This window comes from Cladophialophora bantiana, assembly GCF_000835475.1.
Source record: "Cladophialophora bantiana CBS 173.52 unplaced genomic scaffold supercont1.7, whole genome shotgun sequence".
Lineage (NCBI taxonomy): Eukaryota > Fungi > Ascomycota > Eurotiomycetes > Chaetothyriales > Herpotrichiellaceae > Cladophialophora > Cladophialophora bantiana.
Genome location: NW_015971581.1, coordinates 222,654 through 245,948, shown reverse-complemented (window position 1 = coordinate 245,948; position 23,295 = coordinate 222,654). Strand labels below are relative to the sequence as shown.

General features: G+C 51.2%; 13 protein-coding genes across 13 annotated transcripts; 6 read left to right on the top strand and 7 right to left on the bottom strand.

Annotated features, from left to right (window-relative positions):
- Positions 1-558: 558 nt before the first annotated feature.
- On the top strand, positions 559-2,718 carry Z519_05100 (uncharacterized protein; the record flags this gene model as incomplete). Its single annotated transcript, XM_016762841.1, has 2 exons — positions 559-1,318; positions 1,376-2,718. The coding sequence occupies 2 exons, from the start codon at positions 559-561 to the stop codon at positions 2,716-2,718; spliced, it is 2,103 nt and encodes a 700-aa protein (XP_016620454.1).
- Positions 2,719-3,206: 488 nt separating this feature from the next.
- Z519_05099 (uncharacterized protein) lies at positions 3,207-3,551 on the top strand (the record flags this gene model as incomplete). The annotated part of the gene is made up of 1 exon (XM_016762840.1): positions 3,207-3,551. One exon carries the CDS (start codon positions 3,207-3,209, stop codon positions 3,549-3,551), a length of 345 nt encoding a protein of 114 aa, XP_016620453.1.
- A 92-nt stretch (positions 3,552-3,643) lies between these two features.
- On the top strand, positions 3,644-5,280 carry Z519_05098 (uncharacterized protein; the record flags this gene model as incomplete). Its single annotated transcript, XM_016762839.1, has 2 exons — positions 3,644-4,773; positions 4,935-5,280. The coding sequence occupies 2 exons, from the start codon at positions 3,644-3,646 to the stop codon at positions 5,278-5,280; spliced, it is 1,476 nt and encodes a 491-aa protein (XP_016620452.1).
- Positions 5,281-5,584: 304 nt separating this feature from the next.
- Z519_05097 (uncharacterized protein) lies at positions 5,585-5,908 on the top strand (the record flags this gene model as incomplete). The annotated part of the gene is made up of 1 exon (XM_016762838.1): positions 5,585-5,908. One exon carries the CDS (start codon positions 5,585-5,587, stop codon positions 5,906-5,908), a length of 324 nt encoding a protein of 107 aa, XP_016620451.1.
- A 699-nt stretch (positions 5,909-6,607) lies between these two features.
- Z519_05096 (uncharacterized protein) lies at positions 6,608-7,958 on the bottom strand (the record flags this gene model as incomplete). Its single annotated transcript, XM_016762837.1, has 4 exons — positions 6,608-6,747; positions 6,797-6,955; positions 7,000-7,383; positions 7,436-7,958. 4 exons carry the CDS (start codon positions 7,956-7,958, stop codon positions 6,608-6,610), a joined length of 1,206 nt encoding a protein of 401 aa, XP_016620450.1.
- Positions 7,959-8,655: 697 nt separating this feature from the next.
- Positions 8,656-9,757, bottom strand: Z519_05095 (uncharacterized protein; the record flags this gene model as incomplete). Its single annotated transcript, XM_016762836.1, has 3 exons — positions 8,656-8,837; positions 8,886-9,326; positions 9,385-9,757. 3 exons carry the CDS (start codon positions 9,755-9,757, stop codon positions 8,656-8,658), a joined length of 996 nt encoding a protein of 331 aa, XP_016620449.1.
- Positions 9,758-10,109: 352 nt separating this feature from the next.
- Positions 10,110-11,758, bottom strand: Z519_05094 (uncharacterized protein; the record flags this gene model as incomplete). Its single annotated transcript, XM_016762835.1, has 2 exons — positions 10,110-10,567; positions 10,618-11,758. The coding sequence occupies 2 exons, from the start codon at positions 11,756-11,758 to the stop codon at positions 10,110-10,112; spliced, it is 1,599 nt and encodes a 532-aa protein (XP_016620448.1).
- Positions 11,759-12,059: 301 nt separating this feature from the next.
- On the bottom strand, positions 12,060-13,830 carry Z519_05093 (uncharacterized protein; the record flags this gene model as incomplete). Its single annotated transcript, XM_016762834.1, has 6 exons — positions 12,060-12,214; positions 12,278-12,469; positions 12,525-12,953; positions 13,001-13,546; positions 13,595-13,732; positions 13,824-13,830. The coding sequence occupies 6 exons, from the start codon at positions 13,828-13,830 to the stop codon at positions 12,060-12,062; spliced, it is 1,467 nt and encodes a 488-aa protein (XP_016620447.1).
- Positions 13,831-14,293: 463 nt separating this feature from the next.
- Z519_05092 (uncharacterized protein) lies at positions 14,294-15,350 on the top strand (the record flags this gene model as incomplete). Its single annotated transcript, XM_016762833.1, has 2 exons — positions 14,294-15,169; positions 15,219-15,350. The coding sequence occupies 2 exons, from the start codon at positions 14,294-14,296 to the stop codon at positions 15,348-15,350; spliced, it is 1,008 nt and encodes a 335-aa protein (XP_016620446.1).
- Positions 15,351-15,442: 92 nt separating this feature from the next.
- Z519_05091 (uncharacterized protein) lies at positions 15,443-16,441 on the bottom strand (the record flags this gene model as incomplete). The annotated part of the gene is made up of 1 exon (XM_016762832.1): positions 15,443-16,441. One exon carries the CDS (start codon positions 16,439-16,441, stop codon positions 15,443-15,445), a length of 999 nt encoding a protein of 332 aa, XP_016620445.1.
- A 562-nt stretch (positions 16,442-17,003) lies between these two features.
- Z519_05090 (uncharacterized protein) lies at positions 17,004-18,161 on the top strand (the record flags this gene model as incomplete). The annotated part of the gene is made up of 1 exon (XM_016762831.1): positions 17,004-18,161. One exon carries the CDS (start codon positions 17,004-17,006, stop codon positions 18,159-18,161), a length of 1,158 nt encoding a protein of 385 aa, XP_016620444.1.
- Positions 18,162-18,834: 673 nt separating this feature from the next.
- Positions 18,835-19,455, bottom strand: Z519_05089 (uncharacterized protein; the record flags this gene model as incomplete). Its single annotated transcript, XM_016762830.1, has 2 exons — positions 18,835-19,134; positions 19,192-19,455. 2 exons carry the CDS (start codon positions 19,453-19,455, stop codon positions 18,835-18,837), a joined length of 564 nt encoding a protein of 187 aa, XP_016620443.1.
- A 2,001-nt stretch (positions 19,456-21,456) lies between these two features.
- Z519_05088 (uncharacterized protein) lies at positions 21,457-23,154 on the bottom strand (the record flags this gene model as incomplete). The annotated part of the gene is made up of 1 exon (XM_016762829.1): positions 21,457-23,154. The coding sequence occupies one exon, from the start codon at positions 23,152-23,154 to the stop codon at positions 21,457-21,459; it is 1,698 nt and encodes a 565-aa protein (XP_016620442.1).
- Positions 23,155-23,295: the final 141 nt, after the last annotated feature.

Sequence of the window (23,295 nt, the reverse complement as noted above, 5' to 3'; positions counted from 1 at the left end):
CCCTTAGTCTCTTTTTGGCAAATGGCTGCTCATCTCTACTGCCAATGAGCTGCCAGCTCAATTCAGCCTAATTCTCGGGGTCTTTGACTGTTGGTTGCCAACCTTGCACGTTGTCGTCGTCGTTGCCTGTTCTTCTTTTAACAGATTGACGCCCCTCCGCAAGTAATATGCTAGATTACATTCCTACCAATCGGCCTGACGATTCAGTGGTCAAGGGCCGTGGCTTGTCTGCATTCAACCGGCATCGAAGCGACCACCTCCGCAGTTCGACCTGGGCCTCGTTGGACAAGCTGTACGATACAACATCTGCCTTCCTGACTTGGAATGGCACTGTGAAGAGCTTTTCTTCGCTGCCGCAGTCCGTCCTGAAATAGGATGGATTGTTGGAATTGTGCCTCCGGCCTGGCGGAAGCTGTTTTTAAGACGATGATGGAATGTGCTGTGGTTGAACTAAGTATGATAATGGTAAGAAGACCATGCTGCCCAGATGTGCTGGACTGTGTCTCTATCTTGTACTTCCCCTAGCTCCTTTTTGAATCGAACCGGCATCCTGTGACCATGGCTTCATTGCTTTGGGTCCTGGCGCCTTTGGCTGTACTCCTCGGGCATACCCTCGGACATCCCCAGGATATAATTCGCCGGGCCAACGTCGCCGTGTCCAATACTGGAAGTTCACTGACATATGTCTACCAAAACAATCTAAATGCCTCGGACGACGCCAACCATGTCGGGGCTATTCTCCTTGACCCTATGTCAGCATCTGCCGGATCGGCTGCTTGTCAGGCTTTGAGCGAGACACTTTTGACTCAAGCTACCATTCAGAATTACAGCAGTGACTTCTCGTCCGCATTGTCATACTTGGCATACTCCGGAAGAGTGTCCCCTAGTCAGGTGTATCACATTGCCGACGGCAGCTTGCAAGTGTCTCCTCAAGCACAGCTCTCTTTTCCCGCGGTGCTACAGGGCAACACTGCTTTGCCTGTACTTTGCACTCAATCAAGCAACGCAAGCCAACCTCCAAACTCGACCGCGAGCGCTTCAAATCAAATCATCGTGGCGGCAGCAGGCAACACTTATGTTGGCTATCGGAATCAGAAATCGTTTCGTTTCCTGGGCATCCGATATGCTGATCAGCCCCAGCGATGGGTCTACTCTCATCTATACACTGGGACTGGCAAAACAGTGAATGCAACCGTTTATGGTGCCCAATGTTCTCAGCCATCTGTCAACGGCACGAGTGAGGATTGCTTGTTCCTCAACGTCCAGACGCCCTACATTCCCAAATCTGGGTCATCCAAGAGCCTGCGACCCGTCTTGTGTGAGTCCCATATAGGTCGAGTGTTTTCCCATGGTCCAGCGAGGCTAACTGAACCAGTTTGGATCCATGGTGGAGGGTTCACTGGCGGCACTGGGGCCGATCCGTTAAGCGATGGTGGTAACCTAGCTTCTCGAGAAGATATTGTTGTCGTAACCATCAACTATCGGCTATCAACTCTGGGATTTTTGGCCATCCCCGGCACTAATATCAAAGGTAACTTCGGTATCGGAGATCAGATCGTCGCCTTAAATTGGACTGTTCAGAACATTGCCAAGTTTGGTGGAGATCCAACGAAAATTACCATCATGGGTGAATCTGCCGGAGCTGGCTCGGTCCGAACCCTTCTCGGGAGTCCCCCTGCCATTGGATTGTTCCAGGGCGCAGTAGCTATGTCCAACTTGGGCGGCGGAGTGACCCTTGGCCTTGGCGGCACCTATGGCACCACTTACTCGTCTTACTACACCATCAACGAGTCGTATACCATCGCCGGGCCCCAGATCTTTAACGCGTCAAATTGTACCCAGCAAGCATTGAGTGGCAAGATCGCGTGTCTCAAGAAGGTCAATGCCACAGCCCTAGTGAATCTAGCGACGGTTGCGAGATATGTCGTCCAAGACGGTACCATTGTCAATACCTCTGAACTTAATGTGGTCAAGAAGAATGCGGGAAGCGCATATGTCCCGATCATGTTTGGCAATGCCGCAAACGATGGCGCCTCCTTTTCTACAATATCTCCGACACCGGTGCACAACGAAACACAGGGGCTGGTGACTGGTCTGAGGATCAATGCGCCTTATGCACAAGCGATCATTCGTTCCGGCTTGTTCCCCTATTACAGCACTGGCAATATGACCTTTGATTCCTTCAATGTATCACAGCGTGTCGCAACCGACACCACTTTCCGCTGCATTGATCAAGCAACAGTATATGCTGGCGCAGAAACTGGGGTGTTTCCCGCAGCCTACTATTACCAGTTCGAACGAACAATCAATGGATACAACCCGGAGAATGTCCCCGGCGCGCCGGTCACGCCCGGTTATCCTCACGGCAATCCAAACTTGCCCTACTTCAAACTCCATGGCGCCGATATGGACTGGGCGTTTGGCAACTTCTACGTTCCCCTGAGGGATGCCAATGACCTTTATTCCGTACAATTGGTCAGCGGATACTTTGCAGAATTTGTGAGAAGCGGCCAGCCTAATCCGCCAATTCCTTACCTTCAAGCGAGAGGATATACCAAGACCTTACAAGGCATCCTAGCATCGGGACCTTGGGAGAAAGTGTCGAATGCCGCAGGGCCCATTAAGCACCTAGACTACCCCGCGGCGAGCGGTGTCTTCGTTGATTTGCCCCAATGTGCGTGGCTCAACTATAGCATCAGCTATTATCTCGAGCAGTAACCGAGAGATCAAGTATACATGGAGCAATGAAACCTATCTCAATGTGCCCTAGCTGTGGCTCAACACTAAACCAAAATCTTACGGATTGTTCCCTTTGAAGAGAACAAGACATGACGGTTTGTTGTGACTCTGGCTTGCCGTTAATCGCCGTGCTCTCGACAACCACACCGATGCATGCACCAAATTGAGTGGCTGCTGCAGCCGCGGTCAGATATCACTTGTACGAAGAGCCAGGGGCCTGCATCGCTATAACTGTAGCGCTGCACGAGAGACTAGGCTGGTGGGATGGCTGCAGTCACAGCACTCAGAGGCTTCCTGCAACTAGTTCCAGTAGGCAAGGTAGATTCAATCAGGGAATGATCCCAGCCACCTCTTTTCCTCCGCTAGATGTTCGTTCTCCTCTTTTCGGGACAACAAGCTGTTCCTGGAGTGCGAACCATCTCTCTGACCTTGATTTCTGCCGTGTTTCCGCTCGTCAGCAACTCACGATGGCGGCAGTTCTGGGCACTGTAACAAGTGTAACTACACTTGTGGTGCAGCTTAATGATGCCCTCCAACTTTTCGCGCAAGTCAAAGGTGCTCCTAAGAAAGTCCGTGAGCTCATCAGCTCTCTGGAAAACTTGAACGGTGTAATGTCAACTATCAAAGCAGATCCGGCCTACCAGCAAGAGGAAGTCGCAAAACGGCCCCAACCGGCACATGGATCATACAAACCTCTCAATACCAGCAATGGCAAGATCCGAGCTCTCAGTCCCGACTCCTTTGGGTATGCGGGCGAGCTGGATAAGGGAAGACCACACTGTCAATCTTTGCCACTGAACATCTCGGGGTAGTTGCACAGTCACAAGGTCAGTTGTTGACCTGCTTCTTTTGTGACGACAAAGAAGAGAATCAAAAGAGCGTTTCTGCGCTTCTCCGAGGGATGATGTACCAGTTGCTCGGCCAGAAGCCAGAGCTGATTCGATGTATCCTACCTGAGTGGCGGATTCACGGTTCGAGCCTATTTGAGCCGAAATCTTTCGAGAGCTTGTGGGAAATCTTTCAAACGATGATAAATGAAACCAATACGACCGTCTACTGTGTACTAGATGGGATCGATGAACTGGAGTCAGAGTCTTTGAAGTGTCTGCTTTCGAAACTGGAGCGGCTTGAGGACACCGCGCCTCCAAAGCTAAAGCTAATGGTTTTCAGCAGAGACTTTCCGCCGCGCATCAATGCCTCCTTGTCGGCTTATCCCAAGATCCAGCTATATTCGGAGTCCGGCATGGATTTGAATTTCAGCAAACAAATTGAGAACGATGTTAAAACATTGATCAGGACTGAAGTTGACAAGTTGTCTCGAATCAAGCACTACCCGGAGCAATTGAAAACACATGTCTTTAAAACTTTACAACGCCGCGCACAGGACACATTCCTCTGGGTAGGCCTTGCTGTCGGCTTCCTGCGCGAGGTAGACCTTTCCGCCACTGAAGCAGCCCTCAATGATCTACTGCCCGGACTTGACGCCCTCTACCGTCGTATACTGTTCTCAATTAGCAAGGAGAACTTAGCTCTTATTGGAACCATGCTCATTCGGGTCGCATTTGCCCGAACACCTCTGTCGCTTGCTCAGCTGGCTTTTGCTCTCGAGCTGGGCCCAACCCCGAATTTGGAGCTGGAGGTGGTGACAGAAGCCAAGGTTAAGTTGTCCCAAGGCCTCCTTTTGATCAACAAGGGCTTTGTTGCGCTCGTGCATCTCTCCCTGAAAGACTACCTCTTGCGGAATGATCTTGGGTCCGAAGACGGCTTGAGGCCATTCCGAATCGATGCAGATGAAGGAAACTGCAACATTACCAAAAGGTGTATTGAAGTCATGAACGGGGATAATTTTGACGACGAATTATTTATCGAAATCGGAGACCGAGGTGTCCCTACCACAGATGACACAGATGACGAAGGTAACATTTATGAGTCGGTTCCTCATGAATCCGAAGGAGAAGATATCCCTGCCACAGACAACGAAAATGACATATACGAGCCAGTTCCTGATAAGCCTGCCAAATACCTTTTTGAAAGGTATGCGACCTTCAATTGGCTTTATCATGCACGAAGATCACGAACTTTCGGGACAAAGGGTTCCAAACTCTTCAGTGCGTTCTTCAACAGTTCCAGTTCTCTTGGATACCTCTGGCTTAGATGTTACTGCGAAGAAAATTTTTTGTATCCTTCCACGCTAGAGTTATTAAAAGGCGATTTACTGGAACCCGCCGTGGTGCAGACTTCGTCGCAGCAACAGCTCTTGGTCTCTCCAGTCTGGCCAAGGAGCTTCTACCAGAGTCACATTCTGAAGAAGATCGCAAGAAGAATTCGGATTGTCTTACTTTGGGTCTATGGGCTGCTGTTGATGCAGGAAACACAGCCACTTTGCAGCTTTTAATAGATCTTGGGCAAGACGTCAATGCCCGAGATTGCTATCAGAACACACTCTTGCACACAGCTGTCTATGACGGCCAAAAAGAAATAGTGGCAGTTTTAGTGGCAAATCACGCAGATATAGAGGCGAAGGATTCATATGGCAGCTGAACTCGGAAATGCAGTTGTTGTGAGAGCACTGTTAGAGGCTGGCAGTGATGTCAATGCTTGCAATTTCTGTAGACAAACTGCTCTCCACAAAGCGAGTCGCGTGTATATACAATCTCCGGATCCTAATCCCATGGATGAATTAAAATCCATGCTGGGTCAGATGTCCCAAGGAAAGTCTATACTTGAGATTAATCTCCGGATACATGCGGCGATGTGTGGACTGGAGACTGCAAGCCTGCTCTTGGATGCAGGGGCAGACATTGAGGCAAGCGACCACAAGAAAAGGATCCCTCTTTTTTCCGCGATGGAAGTCAGAAACTTCAGCGCTGTCCGGCAATTGCGAGAGTGTGGAGCTCGAATAGACATTATAGACGAGCAAGGGAAGACGCCACTACACGAAGCCGTGACATCTGTGCAGCCTGCGATGGTACTGTTTCTATTAGAAGCTGGAGCTGACTCCTTCGCAGCGGACAACGATGGCGAAAACTCTCTGGCAGCGGCAGAGAGATTGATGAAAGAGAAATTGCTGGCAATAGAGGAGCCCAGGGAAGAAACCGATGAGAATGAACGTTATTTTCCAGTCATGCCGGAACCGGACCCCCGTGAAGACCTGGAGGTGCTGGAGTAGATTATTGTGATCCTTACGGAAGTGATGCGGATGCCGATTGACAATCACATCCAAACCCCGAGCTCGATCGAGCAAAAGTCGTCGGAGCCGGTAGCTACTCATATACGAAGCGGCGAAACTACCGAACAAGCAGCAGTATCGGTGATCGATAGCAGTAGTAGAAGCGAAAATCGTGCTTTGCTGCCGTCGCCAACACCAGTCACGATCGATTCGGGAATTTCGGTTATTGACACTGCCATTTGAAAGCGTGGAGGTGCCATGGTAAATGGCGGATCAGCAGCGCTGTATGGGAGAACCAAGGCTGGCATGCAGTGAGAACATGGTCTCATTGTAGCTTCATCGAATGCTTTGAGAGCTGGGTCTGAAACACTTTCATTGCAAAACGCAGACAGTACAACTTGGGGTAATAGGCGGTCTGGGTCTATGGCCGTTTTCTCTGCTCCCAGCAAACCGTCCCACACCCAAGGAAGACTTTGGGTTATCACCGGTTACTGAGGATGTCGCAAATGACGTAGGAAAGAAGTTGCAACTTGATGGTGCATGCCGCAAGTCCAAGGCACAATGGCACCAATGGTCATGTCGATGGCATGGACGACTTTGATGGGGTTATTGCTGACGAGGAACTATTTATGGCCGAGGGGATGTTCGTGGAATAGAGAGAACGACGGAGTTCCTTGTCCAGACTACAAATTGGTCGAGTCATTTCTTTGCTTTTCCAGCCCAACATAGCTTCAGCTTCTTGATAATGTTTTCAACAGGCCACCCAGTTCTTTTCTGACTGTCTAGCAGTCGATCGACCAATTCCCGTCTAGAGTCGTCTCTCGACAGCCATTGTGCGCCTGCAATTTCACAAATCAGCTCCGTTCTCCCAGGGCCCAATTGACTCACTGTAGCAGATTGGGCCATATGAGTTTACAATGACAGGGTCACTGTAGGCAGAGAAAGCCATTCCACATATGCTCCGGGCGTGCGCTTCAAAGTTCACTGTGTTTCCAGAGTTCAGACCTAGCAGGATCTGGGCGACATGCCAATATTGCATTGCAGCGACTATATTGGTTAGGTTTGGACCAAAATAGCATTGACTAACTCACCATGACAATCCTCGACCATCTGGATCTTCGGAAATACGCCGCCATGGGACTCATGGTAAGGCTGGAACGGTACAGACAAATTCCAATCACTGACGGCTGATTGCAACTCGACGAGAAGGTTCGAGCCATCTGCAAAGGCGGCATTTATGACACGGGCCAACAGGAGCGTGATTTGGTTTGCATAGTCATCATCGCGACGAAGCACGATGTCTAACGCTCCGACTTCGATCTTTAAAGGACACCGATTGATGAGTGAGAATGTGATGTCTTCACGGAGGTAATTCCATACACCAGCTCTGAGAAGTGGTTCCTCCGGAAGGACACAAGACAGGGGCGGTATGAGTGAGAATGCCCCGAAAAGATGGCGATTCGGATCTTCCTCCTCTGATGTAGATCAGCAAGCATTCGTCTCGACCCTCCATTCTCCTCCTCTCACCTGCTAGAATTTCATACGACCGCAGCAAACACGTCGCGGCCAAAGCTGTCCCGTCTTTTATCGCTGGGGCGGACTCAGTGATTCCGATCAAGAGCCGCAAGCAGTGCGCATGATGTCTTTCTGCCAACAACTTGGGCACAGCATGACACGTTCGACTTTTGTGCATGGCTGCAAATGCAATGACGGCACTGAGAAGTAAGGAGCTCTGCTGAGCTCTGCTCCCTACAATTCCTCTAAAGGCTTGCCCAAGGTCGTTGAGGTCATACCACGCAGCTAGCGTCTTGAGGTAGTGTCCAAAGTAGTGGGCAATCTCCTCGTCCTGAAGTCGTGCACGAGGTTCGCCAAATCGCTCAGCAGAAGCTTGCCCCATGCCGTCCGTGACCTCTCCGTTGATCGCCCTCCTGCCACCATTCTTCTGGGCATGGATCTTCAATGGGGCTGTCCGGTCACACCAGCGGCCGCTTCTTTCGCAGCGGTGACATGTCGGCAGCTTTTCGTCGCCTTGTATCACAGTCAGATACATACTAACCGTCAGTGCAGGTCCCTCTCACATTTCAACTTCCTTAGTCGACACGTTCTACTAGAGCAGGTCCATGAGTATTCGACACCCGCGTCGACGAGTGTTGGGCCTCACCATGCTATTGTACCAAATCAGGCTCAAGCTCCCAGGCAAGCGGGACTAAGATGGTTCCACTTACAGTTTTTGCTCGCCGCTTTGGCCATGTTTCGTGTTTCATTGACGGGTGGTCGAGGAAATGTGTGGCGCAATCATCGTTGCTGTTCAATGATAGAGGTAACTGCCTAAGTATGTGCAAGGGAGGAGATTGGTTTGCAGGAAGAGGGGCACTGAGGCGCAACATCCTTTTTGCGGGGGACACCAGCTACCTATTAAGTTTCCCCTGGAGGAATGACTTGGGTCAAGTATTGGGACCTTACTTAGGTTCATATGCCCACTAGCCTCCCCCCAGACATCACTTAAACACATCATGGGGCACTTTCCGGCCGGAACACGGAAGCCATCGCGCAATCTCCAAAAGACGCTCCCTGACCAGATCTCTTCCGGATAACGACACATTTACCGTGGTTTGGCAGCTCCTTTGTCGTTCGATCAGCGGGTGACATTCGTTTTAAAGGTGGGCCGACACACACATCGTAACGCGGGTTTTGCAAAGGTTGTATACAAGCTATGGATACCCGAGAACAGCCACGCCACTCCATGTCTATGGACTTTGGCCAAAGTCATAGCTGTTTCCAAAACCTCGATTGAGGTATCTTTTCAACGCCTCACTTTCGCTTACGAAGGTTGCCCGGATGTCGAGATCTCGTGCGCCCTCCACCAGCGGCTTTATCTCTTCGGCAAGCTCCAGCCTCATTTGATTACGATACCAAGGGGCGAAGTGGACTGTTACTGATCAGTGCAAGTGCTTAAATGGGAAAGGACGCTGCATACTCATCGCCAGCATGATTCTGACGTCTGGAGTCGCGTTTGGCATACCAGCGTGCCAAAGCCTAAGATCACGGATGATGATGCTGCCCCTGGGGACGTAGGGCTGAACGGGTGGATTCGTTCTCGACCTTTCTTCCAGTAACGACGGACGAATTCTTCCCGAGGCTCGCTCGCCGTGCGCTCCTTCCTGTGCCTCAATTCCGAAACCATTGTGTGTTCCTAGCCAGATTTCAGTCGAACCATTCGCTGGATTCATATCAATCAGTGGGACGTTGACAACCAACGCAAAGGGATGGTCGGGGTGTGCAAAGTCCGCATCCGAATGCACCGGCTGTCTCTCTGGAAGAGAACCCGGCCTCGGAGGCATCGCTGAATTGCCAGAGCAAAAGGTCAATTTAGGACGGGGGCCGAGCACTGCTGATGTTATCTGGGTTGCGATAGTATCTTTTAATGTCACTTGGTTATTGACGCGAAACCAGTGAAGATTGTATTCAATACTCACTCAGAAATATTTCTGGCCGGAAGTATTCTCTCACAGGAGGCGCATCCTGCTGCAGGTTTCCTTGGTTATAGTTGAACGGACTGTTCTCCCCTCTCGACCGCAACTCCAATGCATCCTTCACCATTTTCTTGTTCAACTTGTTGAGAAGTTCTGTGTCAATGGCGTTCTGGATGATCACAAGGCCGTCATGGCGGACTTGCCGGACTGCCCTCTCCAAGTTTTGTTCGTTAAGTTTGCCCTGATCTCTCTCTGCCAAGGTGGCATGGACAGATACAGGCTGTGCAAGGAGTGGCATTGAGGTTGAGAAAGCCCGGACGCCGTTGGTGAGGATAAGGCCTGGTGTTCGACGAGCCAGACCGAGGAGGAATGTCATGCTGATTTTTGAGAAGCAACCACCGTGGGCCAGCAATGGGTAGTTCGAATTGAAGAAGAAGAAAGAAGCAAGTCATGGTTCTTTATGGCCATTGACGGGTTTTCTGTCTTCTCGATGCCCTGCAAACAGAATGTTTATGATGAACTGGAATTCCCGAGCTTCGGCCAAAATTCCCTTTGTAGGGCAAAGCGTCTTTGCTTCTTGTGATCAGCCCCACATCTTGCTGGTGCTTGTACGCGGGACGCAGGATTGACAGTTCCTTCAGCCTCGCAGCCTCGCAGCCTTGCAGAGACTCGCCCTCAAGGAATGCCGTCACTGCTCCTGGGGACTCAGCCCCATACAACTGCGTCGTTTATTTGCTGACTTCCTCCACCTGCTGATGCACGATGCCCATGTTCTTCGCTTCGAATGCTGTCACTGGATCGATGCCCCTCCTAACCACGAACTTGTCTTCAATCCCAAAAAGGCGGCTCATTTCCTCCAAGGTACGCCCTCGCGTTTCGACCATGGCGTACCGGACAAACAGAAAGGCGAACACACAGATTCCAGAGTAAATGATATACAAGCCCCAGCCGATGGCGTCACCAATTGGAGGACTCGCTTGGGCAACAATATAACACCCTGCCCACAAACTCATAGTGCTCAGTGCGTTCCCTTTGGCCCGCAAAGCCACAGGCCATATCTCGCTCGCATATGTCCAACTGCCGACTCCCCAGCTGATGTTGAAAAAGACATAAAACAAGTACGGGAACACGACAATGGCATAATTGCCGCTCGCACCCGGATATCTCTCAGCGTGCCACTGGAGGACTGCTTTTCGTCAGGGTTTGCCGGTCCTGGAAGCCTTTTGAGGACATTACCTGTAATCCCGATCATGGCGCCCATCATCCCAATCACACCAATCTGAAGCCAGGTCTTCCGTCCGAGTCTGTCGAAGACAAAGATGGGGATCCAAGCGAAGACAAACAGGACAATTCCAACACCCCCTGTCGCCAAGTTGCGAGTGTGAGCAGAGCTTATCCCGCCACGCTCATACAAGCTCGGTGTATAATATAACTGCAAGGTCCAAACTGTCAATTCTTCTCTTCTTGACATGTGTTTTAGGAAGGGCCATAATCTCACAATGGAATTTGTGCCCGTTATCTGCTGGAAGAACTGCACACCGGTTCCAATCAGCGTTACCCTCAAGATGGGCCACGAAAACATATCTTTCCAAGTGGTGACTGCAACAGTCTTTTCAAAGGCTACCCTTTCTGCAATCTCCTGCATTTCAACTTCCGCGGCTTGGTCTCCATGCAGCCTCGCCAGCACCTCACGAGCGCAAGCGTGTCGATCTTGTTGTACAAGCCAACGTGGACTAGGAGGGACCCAGAACCAGCATCCGACAGCAAGGATAACTGCAGGGACAATTTGGATGGCCAAGGGAATACGCCACCAGTTGGGAGTGTCCAAATATGCAAAGCCATAGTCCAGCCAGAACGCTATGAGCTCCCCTAGACACAAGATCATCTGCTCGATACCGATGATTCGGCCACGCAAGCCTGCCGGAGCAATCTCTGAAACATATAGCGGGACTCCGGCCGCGCAAGCTCCCACTCCGTAGCCAAGAATGACACGCCCGACGGTAATGGTCGGAACGTCGTAAGACGCAGCCTGAATGACGGCTCCAACGCTAAATACAATGCTGGCGATGGACAAGGTTCGCTCGCGGCCACAACGATCTGCGAGATATCCGATGCTCATAGCACCCATGAAGCAGCCGACGTCGTACAAAGAAACCACAGCACCAGTGACCCAGGAATTGGCGGGCTTCATGAGACGAATCCAGCGTTCATCGGCCACGATAATGCCCATGACTCCTTGGTCGTAACCGAAGAGCAGGGCTCCTAAAGACACAAAAGCAGTCACGAGGTAGACATATGGGAGGTTTGCTGGACGAGGATTGGCGGTGTCGTAGTCCAGAGGACGCTCAATGACTCCGGTTTGTTTGATTGAGAACATCTTGCGGGATGCACCAAAGATGGAACGAGTTAAGGAGACTGCAGCCTTGAACAGGTTTCAAGGTGAAGACGGGCAAGCAAAGAGGTTTTATGAGCAAGAATCCTCGTGGTACCTCACAGTGGAGTCGTCCAGCCCTGCTGTGCTCGCTTCCGGACTTGTCGATGTGGATCATCGGAGTGGCTAACCGCAAACGATTTCAAAATAGTTAGCGTCCGAGGTAAATGATGTGCCTTCGCGCACATTCCGGCAATGCCCCAGAGCCCAAACTCTTGTCTCCGTCGAGTTTGAAAGACCAAACATGTCAATTTGGATAGTGCGGGGTGTCCCGCGTCCAATTCCAGGTCTGTTCGAGCCGCACCCGCGCCATGCAGGTCGGCCACCCTGTGGAGAGCTCGGTCTGAAGGAGGAGATCTCTGAGGAGCGCCTGCTCAGACTCGGAATCGAAGCGATCTCCAACTTGAAGATGTCAGCGGTCTAGGACGCAATATCCATAGGGAGCGAACTTGCATAGTGCAATACCCATGCAAGCCACTAGACTTGCCGGAGGAGTTTGGGGATTTGATCGGGCTATTCCGCATAATGTCTTGACGTCTTTCTTGACTACCTTTTCCATGTCCATCATTTCTTGTTTATGAGATGGACCAACTCGCGGCAACGGTCGATGGGCGTTTAGCAGCAAATGTGCCATGATTATGTATTGCCAACCCATCACTGTACGTTGTCATCAGATTTGTTTTCATTCATTGTAGCCTGCAATGGCACTCACCATGGCAATCCGACTGGAGTCGAATGTCTGGAAAAGAGTCCCCCAGCCTACTGGTTTCCTGATAGACAGGATCAAAGGACATCGGGCACTCTCTTTGCCATTGCTCGATCTCTTCCACCAATTGAAGATATCTTGATACGGTGGCAAATTCCTCATCAAAGACGAACGCTTGCACTTTGCCACATTGATATGTCGCTCGGAGCGCCCATGACCAGTCATCAGACGGGCTTTGAGGCGGCTTCATCTCAGGCAAAATGAGTTTAAATGGTCTCTGCGTAGACAGGGACATGAATATTTCCTGGCGAAAGGCTGCCCAGTAACACGCCTTTCTCAGAGCTGTCATCGGCGATTGAGAGTGAGCTTGGGATGCTGCGATGATTGCTTGGGTTCCGAAGAGGTGTTTTTGAGGATCCAATCCCACTATCAGCACTAATTAGTGTCAGCGAGGGAGTAGAATGGCATCTTGGAGCACTGACCATCCATCTCTTCCAGCAATCGTAGAATGACTATGGCCGCGAGCAGCTCATCGTCCCGGATCGCGGTGCTATCTCCAAGCTTAGGAATCATTGTTTGAAGGCAGGCGTTGTAGTATCTGTCGGCAGCGAAAGGTTCAAAATCGCCTGTCCGACTCCGATGTCGAGCAGCCAGCGCCAGCATAGCATTCGCCAAGGTCGCATTTCGGCGAGCTCGAAGCGGAACATGGTACGCGAAATGTCTGTCAGCGTCACTGAAATCGAAGAAGCAAGCACAATTGTCGATGAAGTATCTCATCAATTCGGCAGACTCTTTGGTGGGAAAGGGCGAGTCGTCCTGGGGCGTCCTCGGTGCATGACGCTGTGATAGCTCGATATGTTCGTTGGAGAATGTTTGTTCAGCCAGCGACGGTGATGTGATATTCAATGGGCCGTCATTCGACGGCTGGCAAAGCTGCGCCTGATGGGGAGATTCCAGCTGAACAGCACTTGAGCGATTGTCAGAGGCCTTGCCATGTTGCAGCAAAGGGGTCTCATCCACGAAGTCAACTGCAAAAATTACTATCAATTGAATCGCTACGGGGCTTCATCGTCTACCTTTCGGCGGAACGGGCACCCAAATCTGCTGTAGACCAAAACTTCGAGGTCTGGGAGTGTATCGAGATCGCCTTGGGTTGCGGATGCACTGCTGATCAGCTTTTACACAGTGTCCACATCGTGGATGCTGGTCGTCGCCTGAACCAAGTCAGCATGACGTCTGAATCCTGCAGAACCGCAAACAGGGGGTGAGTTGCACATCTGGTATGTTTCTTGCGGCAGAAATCACAGGACATGCCGCTTGAAGGCAAGAATGAGGACGAGGGAGAAGCCCGGAGAGAGAGCGAGAGCTTGATTTCCCGTAAAAGGAGTTCTGCGGGGAATTGGCCTCCGGGGTTCTTTGCCTATTCCGGTTTTATGCGGAGCCCGCCTTCGGGAATCTTGGCCTATTCTGTCTTGCCGCCATCGCTTTGAGAGGTCCCGGGCCGAGATTTCCCCTCTTGAACAGCGACTTCCTCTCCTTCGGCCAGATTGGGAGTTTTCCGGTGTCGATCCTGCAGGTCGTAGGAAGACGTGCACGGTGAGTTATGGAGTGGCCACGGAGCTGCGTGCATTTGCCATGGACATCAATCAATCACAAGTATATCTCGACTTCGAGATTTATATCTCAACTTGCCAGTGCCAACGTTCCACCAGAATCTACTCGTAGTTCGCATCACCCCCCTTGGCTTTTGAGGCAGTCCCTCTGGGTTTGTCAAGATGCCTCATGCAGAATCCCCTGAACCTCAACTGCCATGTGAAGAACAGTTCTTCGTCAATGATGGGGCCTTGTCTCCCGATCAGTACGCCGATTTGCGGCCGACAACGCTAGCCATTCCAATCGAGGAGGCTCGCAAGCGGTATGAAGAGGACGGATACCTTTTCATAAAAGGCCTTTTGCCGAGAGAGGATGTTCTCAAAGCGAGAGAGGAATATTTCAAGCTTCTGTCCCCCAGCGGTGTACTCAAACCAGGCACTAAGCCCGTCGATGGCATCTTTGATGAAACCAAGGACAAGCTTGATTTTCCTGGCATTGGAGCTGGTTTCGCAGACGCGAACGGCCGGCCAACAGGACCGCACCCCGAAGTGGCTACGTTGTTTGTGGAACTGGCTCTGAAAGCGCACACCGAGGACTGGTACAAGGAAGACTTCTGCAAACACCCAGCTTTGCGGAACTACATCGCAAAACTAACGGGCTGGGGTGATGATACATTGGGAATCAGAAGGACGCTCTTGCGGAATAACACTCCAGGAAACAAGGCCATCGGAGTACATTATGACCAGATTTTTCTAAGACATGGTGAGGACACCGCAGTCACTGCTTGGGTACCCATGGGAGATATTTCAAGACAGGGCGGTGGATTGATCTACCTCGATAAAGGCCACACCTTGGGTGCAGAGATGGAGCATGACTTCACCACAAAAGCGAAGGCCTCAGGATTGACGGACGACGAGGCCAAAAGCGCGTTCAACCAGAATATGATGAGCGGAGGGTTGCTTGCGGACGGCCCTGCGGAATTTGGGAAGCAATGGAATCGCCGCTGGCTGTTGACAGAATACGAAGCTGGTGATGTGGTGCTTCATAACGCATATGCTGTAAGGATGACATCCTTTCCGTAGTTATCGTTACTGACCTTGGATGCAGATTCACGCCTCGACAATCAATCACGACCCTGAGAACAGAATCCGATTAGGTACGGATCTTCGATTCGTCAATCAGTCTCGTCCATGGGACACCCGATGGGCGAACGATTACACTTTCGGTGATGGTGTTTGAAACTACAGACCCGTCAACCGCTATGGGCCTATGACAGGAGCCCTTCGACTTGGTGCCGACAGCATGTCGGACAAAAGCTGCTCGCTTCAGAATCAGAAGTCGTCGACAGTCAACCCCACACCTTTCTCTCGAGCCATCTCAAGCAGATTGCCTGCCATGACTAAGTCCATGATGCCCATGCCTACGCACTTAAAGATGAGGCTCCCTCCAGTCTCTAGGCTCTCGTTGTCCTGTAATTCCCCAATCTCAATCAGCTCATCTCCCTTGATATTAGCCTTGATTAGTTCTCCCGCTTCGATGAGGCATCCTTCCCTGGTATCCACATAGATGCGTTCAGCGGACAAGAGAGTTTCGGAATCAATCTCCTGCATTGACGGCTTGTAGGATCCTATCAGGGAAATGAACCGAGGCTTCTTGTCAAGATAGCTGAATGGGAAAAGCGGTGTTACAGACGGGGTGCAGCAGAAGATGATATCCGAAGCCATAAGATATTCTCGTAGCTGCGAATCAAAATTCTCAGCCGTCTTCAGAAGCACCCGGCAGACAACGTCGGCATTCTTTTGCTGTAGATCTGTGAAGAGCCTCTCCATCCTCCGGGGACTGCTCCTGTTGACGACGGTGACATGCTTCACGTCGCTGAGTAAAAGGGCAAGTTTCACGTGCCATTCTGCTTGTCGACCGGCTCCAAAGACCACGAGGTTACTCTTGGTATTCGGCCATCGAACGTAAGGGATCATGACAGCTAGCGAGGTCCGGAATGCAGTGACTTCTTCGGCATTCAAGACACCTAACAATTCCCCGTCCGGCGCGAAGATGTTGATGCATCCTTTCAGTCCCTTGGGACTAATGGTGACGGTCTTAATGCCCGTGGAGGTTGTGGTGGAAGACGGCATGAACAACGAGGTGTTGCCGACTCGTGTAATGATTGACTCCCTCTCCGGTTGATGGATCATTTGCTCGGATTGCGGGGCATTCTTCGTCGAGGAGTATGTGCGGAGAATATCATGCAAGCTGGTAAGCAGACGATGGCATTCCGAGACGGAGATGTTGGAAAGCAAAGAGTGCACATCACGCTCTTTCAGGACCAGCATTGTTTGGAAATTGGAGGGATTGGAGGTATAGCCAGGCCTGGTCCCGCCAAGTGGTAGATAACAGCCAGTCCGTCAGAGGAATTCTGCCGAAGGATTAACTACATTGACAAAGGTGATCTGCCCTAGATATCGCACATGCGGCGTCTATACTCTCCCCCTCAGCACTCCGCTTGTGTCTATCATACGGGGCGGCATTTGGTGTATCTGGCAGTCACGACCTGATGTTGGAGACGGTTTACCGAATAATATCTTGCTTAAGGTCGCCAAAGGCCCAAAGCCATGCAGTTGCGTCATACCATTCTCACACCATTGCTACACTCTATGTCTCTACAAATACTCCCCTCTAAGATATTTCATCAACTGCGATACCCTCGCATTTCCTCACCATCGACTAAACTATGTAGCATCGATCCCCGATGCAAGAAAAAAAAACCCTCCATGATCTACGGGGAGCCTTTTTTCCCCCATAGGCATCTCTTTTGAGAACCTTTATACTGACTATCAGGGTCTAAACGCCGCGGTCGCATCACATAGTTGAACTTTGAAAGCCTCTCCTTTCATAATGCCAACTACACCCAAAACATATACTCTCCTTCTCCTCGGTGATGTAATGATTGGCCGACTCATCGACGCCCTACTGCCCACCAGTATAGCTCGACAGTCATCACATTCCGACCCCGAATCGGCCGCATGGACAGTTGACAAGCACATTCTCCCACGTTATCCCCAACTCAAGTCATACGACTATCTGTCGCCTTGGGGAAATTGTACCGACTTGATCCGAAAGTCTGATCTTGTGCTTGCAAACCTTGAAACGGCCGTGACGACAAGCGAGAAGAAGTGGCCGAGCAAGGTGTTCAATTACCGCACTCATCCGGGGAACGTCCAATGTTTGACAGACGTCGGCATGGGCGGTGGAATGAAAAGGGGCTGCGTGAGTTTGGCGAACAACCATACGCTAGACTGGGACATCGAAGGACTGCAAGAAACAGTCAAGACGTTGGACGAGAATGGCGTCGAGTTTGCAGGGGCGGGTAGAACAAAGGAGGAGGCTGGCAGGCCCGCCACATTGCGGCTTGGGGGTGAAGACGGGTGGGATATCAAATGCTGGAGTTTCGCGGATCACCCCAGCGAGTGGAAGGCCGTGGACACCTTCAACCTCATCGACTACTCGGGAAAAGGGAGAGAGATGATTAAAGGGCAGCTCCTGGCGGAGGATCACCGCGAGGGACAGAGAAAGTTGGGGTTGAAAGTCGTGTCGATGCACTGGGGCCCAAACTACCGCTGGCATCCCGCCAGGGAGATCGTCGACTTGGCGCATTGGATGATCGATGAGTGCGGCGTGGACATAATCCACGGGCACAGCAGCCACCATGTTCAAGGCGTGGAGATATACAAAGGGAAGTTGGTGGTCTACGGGTGTGGAGACTTCGTGGATGATTATGCTGTCGACCCCAAATTCAGGAATGACTTGAGTGCGGCGTGGAGGGTCTCTCTTGGAGAGAAGACAGAGAAGGAGGGAAAAAGCGAGCTCGAGGTAAGGAGGCTGGAGGTCTTTCCAAACAGAATCGAGCGATTCCACGCACAGTTGCTGCAGAAAGACGATCCGGATCATGAATGGGTTGAGCATATATTCAGAAAATTGTGTCATCGGTTTGGAACAAAGGTCGAGAAGGACCTGGGAGGCGAAGGGCAGATCATTATCGAGGTCAACCCGTAAGACCCCGTAATATGCACGAGGCTGACCGAAAGGGGTATCATCTGAAGACATCTTTCTAGATGTCCAACGTCTCTTTGTGCTCATCCGGTCGGGGGACTTGAACCAGATTGTAGCGACCTTGGAGGTCCCCCAAATGCTGGTACTGTACGAGGTAGTTTGAACACGGGTTCTTGCATGCATAGGCTACGGGTGCGATTTAAGCGTTCCAAATCATGGAAATCGGGGGAGGTGAATCGAATTCTACTTAAGACAGTGACGCAGGTTGTAATCTACATATGGTTCCACAAGTCGGACACGCAAATTCTGGCCTCATGCTGTTGTTTCCAGTATCCCCCAGTCAGCTTCCAGCTTTCAATTGTTTCGAGCATGGTGTGCTGTACTGTTACGAGGCAGTTCATAAGCAATCACACGGGTTTCGATTGGGCGGCACAAAGATAGAGATTGATGTAGCTTGTCCGGGACAAAGGCATGTGTTGTGCGACAAAATGAACTTCTACTTCTGCATAATCCAAGTCCCTGTGATCCATTGCAGGTCCCTAGCTGCCGCAGAGGCGGCAAGCCAATAGCATCCAGAAGAAGAATAGAACATTGGTATCATGACGAAAATGCAGCCGTAATCCTCATCAAGAAGAGAATTTGGCATCATACCCGGCGCCGCTCCGCCACAAGTGCTTTATGCCAAAGGAAGCTTCGTGCCATTGCGGCTGGTGACTGTGAAGCCAGTGTCGATGCCCCATCCAATGTTGTTGAATTCAACGAACATGTCGGCAATCTGCTTCTCAGGGGTGATCTCGAAGAGGTTGAATCCATTGACTGGGATCTTCTTGCTTCCAATGCCCGCCATGTTCCAGTACCATAGGACGTTGGTGCAGCCAGCGACCATAGTCTTGTACGTCGTGATGTTGGTGATGGATGGAGCGAGGAGAACACCTTGAATGTACTGGGCCTTGCCAGAGAATGTGGTGGCGCCAATCTACATTGCATTAGTAACGGCAGAGAATCAGGGCTAATGGTAATGGTGCATCCATACCGGGTGGCCAGCAAGCATATTGATGGAGTCGGATTTCTCGAAGAAATTGTCCCCCAACAAGGCTTGAGCAGTGGCATTCGAAGCAGCAACGTCCGGATGATCAAGAATGCTGACGAACTTGGCAACAATATCATCGGCGTCGGCTTGAGACAGGCAAGTGCTCTCAGGGCATTTCGGACCCGCACCGTGCCAGTCTTTCCAGCCGGGAGCAGCGGTGACGGCCGAGGCCAGAGCGAGAGGCGCAAAAATGCTGGAGAACTTCATGGTGATTGAGGTTGGCGAAGGTCGATGAGATGCGAAGTTGGACAGAGCAAAGCCGGTAGAAGGACGATACGAAAAGCGAGTGACTTGAGCGAGTTGAAACGAGTGACTGGACACGAATGAAGCGAACCTTTTAAGAGAGTGACATGAGCTTTGCTGCTGCTTCTCTCTGGCCAGAGACCAGAGGAGGCTTTTGTATCTCCAGCCATCGGGGCGTTCAAGATAGAGTTTCTCATATGCATCAAGAGGAAGATTGGCGTAATCTCTCTCAATCACCCAGGTAAAGCATGGTCGCGCCTTATCCCGTAGCCTTGTCCAAGCCACGCCTGGAACAGTTGGTCAGCGATCGTTTGACGCCAGACGCGTTAGGTTTTGCCAAGTCCGGATGTCGGTGAAGGTGGCGTCTTCTACCTGTGGGTGTCGGTAGATTCTGATGCTCAACCTCCGCGATGGCCATGTTGGTGCGTGAATTTGGTGATTAGCTGAATTGCAAAGTTCGAGGGCTTGCAAGGTTGAAACTTTTGCCCGAGGGAGCTCGCCACAGAGTGTTGCAATTTCCCAGGAGCGCAGTTGTGTTACGAACAGACCCGGCGTCGTTGCAAATCATAGCCTCTTTGAGTTTCTGAGCCGCTGAGGTCGCCATTTCGAGGTCGATCAAGAGAATCATGGCAGGGGGATAATCCTGATGGAAGCGGAAGTGTGCCTTGTGTTGTGTTGGACAGCCCGAGCTGTGTCTGAGTTCAGCAGGTCTGAACTTCCTTCGAGGCTCTGGGTGAAGTCTGAAATTAAAGGAGCGGATGTGCTTGGCATGTGCCAGCATGTTCCAACATGGCCCTATTGCGGTTCAATACCCAACCAATAGTCTTGGGCAGAACGACAACTCCTTTCTTAAGGCCTCCTACCGTAGGAGGTAGATATAGCCGTGTGTTCTTGGCGATGCAGGGAATGGTCTACCAAAGTTCACCAGAATCAGCATGTAAGTTATACTTGGATTCTCTTTTGGTCCCCGTATCCTAATACGAGCTTTAATGGGCCCCTATCACGCTGGCCCCGAAATGGAGAATATGATTTGATGAGTCTCTTGCCGCTTGTCGGAGAGAATCCAACCGTGCTCATCTCACCTCTAGAAGCATGGGAGTCAGGGACCCCCATGCTGGCATTTGCAAGGATTCCGGGTTGATGTTGCAAACAGATTGCCTTGAGCGCACAAGGCGCACTCTGGGACTAATCGACACCGACACTATGGGGTTAATAACCCGTCACCCGTCTCTCTGCCTCTTTCGTGACCGGTCCCCCGCGTCGCCCAGGAGAATCACTCTCTCACATCGTGGTGAACCAGCAGTTTTAAAGCAGATGAGTTCCTCATTTTCTGGTGCGAGGCACGAGGCCGAATGGCAAGCCAACATGATATGCGATGGACGGCCAAGCTGGAGAGTCTTCAGTCGAACTGACTGTCATCCTTTCGTTGGCCGTCACTCATGCCTGGAAACATCTCAAGGAGCCCGAGACTAAGATCTTGAGCATCAGAGTCTGCTTGCAAACACCAGCGCAGTTGAAGAACCGTAAAGCTCTAACTCGCAGAACACCCATCCTGACTTGATGCAAGGCCCAGGAGACTCCGGTAGGTCGTCTCCGGGAAAAGCTGTATTTGTCCCATAAGACCACTTCTGCAATGAACGAACCGTGGAATTAGGATCACCCTTCATTGAATCCACCCAGGGGACCTAGGCATTGTTCATGCGCAGACGGGATACCTTCTCAAAGCCAGCGTGGCAGCCACAATGTCGACGACGCAGATCCATTGCCCGATTCGACCAAGCGAAAGCCCTCAAGGAGCAACGTTAAAGTGCTCTGACACGAGTTGGAGGCAGCAGAACAAGAACGTGTGGGTGAAGACGGAATCGGTCAATTCTGCTAGCCCAGCAAAGTTTGTGGGATATCCGTCAGGATTGTCTCTTAACATTCAAGAATGGTCTCAACTTTTGGTACCAGAATTCCCAGTTGCTACATGAAGCTAGTGGCAATAGTAATGATAGCCGTGTAAATCATGCAAACAATCCCCAATATCATCAACACGACATCTCCGGCCTTCTCCCCGCTTGACCTTGCCACACCTTTGTAGTGGAGGAGCGGAGGGTATATGTATACAAGCGGAACGCAACAGATCGAACCAATAAGTGCCACAAATGTGTCAAGGTTGCTGGATCCCAAAATTGCCACCAAAGCACAAAGAACAATGAGAACGGTTCTGAAGCCATTCTTCTTCCACTTGATGGACATGTCCCGCTTGCCGGAACGGTGGCCAAACATCTTCCCCTCCAGGATTCGAAGGGCTGGAAATAGTTGGACTGGTGTGCCGGCCATAACGGCGAGGGCGTACAAAAGTTGGACCGCATTGACAAGCCTGCTCCCTTGTGGGAAGTTGGAGATGACTTCGATTTTAGTCGCAGACCCAAAGGTCGCGTAGCAAAGCGCTCCTATCGAGGTGAAGATGACAGTAATGATGAGCATTATGACCCAGAGAAGGGGCTCGAACTTGTCGGGATCTCGCATGGAGGACTGAATGGGAAGAATGAGGCCAATCCCTTCAAAAGTGAATATGGCTGACCCGATGGTCAGAGTGTAGTGCTGCGGATTGAACAATTGGACAGTTGAATTGAGTCCGTGGTCGATCAAGCAGGAAATGTCGTAGTAGTAAATGTAAGCTAGCCCGAGCAGGATGAAGACGTCCGCCACAAGCGCCGCAGGACCAAGTTTAGAGATGTTGCGAATGAATGCGAGTGGGACCAAAGCGATCAGCTGTAGGGTAATCAGGATATTGGTCGATACTGGAGCTGGACCTTTGGTGACTGCATCTTGGAAGGAATACAGATTTTGTGCTACGAAAACCGTGCCAGCACAGACGAACCCAAGTTGCGAGATCGTGACAGACCCGAGAATGATAGCCCGCATTCTAGGACCACCAATTACTTCACCAAGCTCGCCATACCCGCTCTTCTTGTGTATTTGTCGACACCGCAACAAGAGATGGAACGCCCATGTTGTGGCGAGCGAAACCGTCAACAGGGCCATGGACGAGAACAGGATACCGCCATTGTTGAACGCCTTTGGTAAGAACATGATTCCAGTACCGATAAAGGCCTTGAGCAAGGTGAAGAAGGTCTTGGTGGTGCCGGCGTCTCCTGGTTTTGCTACAGCGGTCCGCCGCCGAGGCAGGAGTGGTCTCCTCTCCGAAGGCGCCCCTTCTTCATCTTCAAGCGCTGATTCCTCCTCCGAGTCCTCCAGGTCCTCACCAGCAAAGGAGCCATATAGTGAGAGAAACTCGACGAAGTTCCGGGTGACGGGAATGACAGCAGGATTGAAACGACCGTGCTTTTTGCGGACGAACTCTCGACGGAAGCCACCTGGGGCAAGTTGCTCTGCAACCGATGTCTCGTTTTCCATTGCGGTGGAGGAGTCATTGGGATGGGAAAAGGTAGCAGCCCGCTGCAATCTGTTCCGCTGTTGAATTTTGTACAGATCGCGGTGTATGTCACCCCCTTGGAGTTTTAGAGATGATTCCGGTTCAGGCTCCCCAGGCTCTCTTGGGGCATCGCTGTCACCATGCACACTATCGAGGCCTGCAGTATACCCTGAAGGGAGATGTCCAGCGATGACACGTGCTGCTCGGTCGTCGTCGGTAGAATTTGGAGTGTCTGACATGATGGCAGAAAAGGCGGAGTTTGACGCCACAACACAGAAGGAAGCGAGTGTCTATTCGGATGCGGATTGAACAAAGATTGTCCCTACCTGGGTATGAAGGAACATTTCTTCAATACTGCATCACTGAGCTCACAATGACTA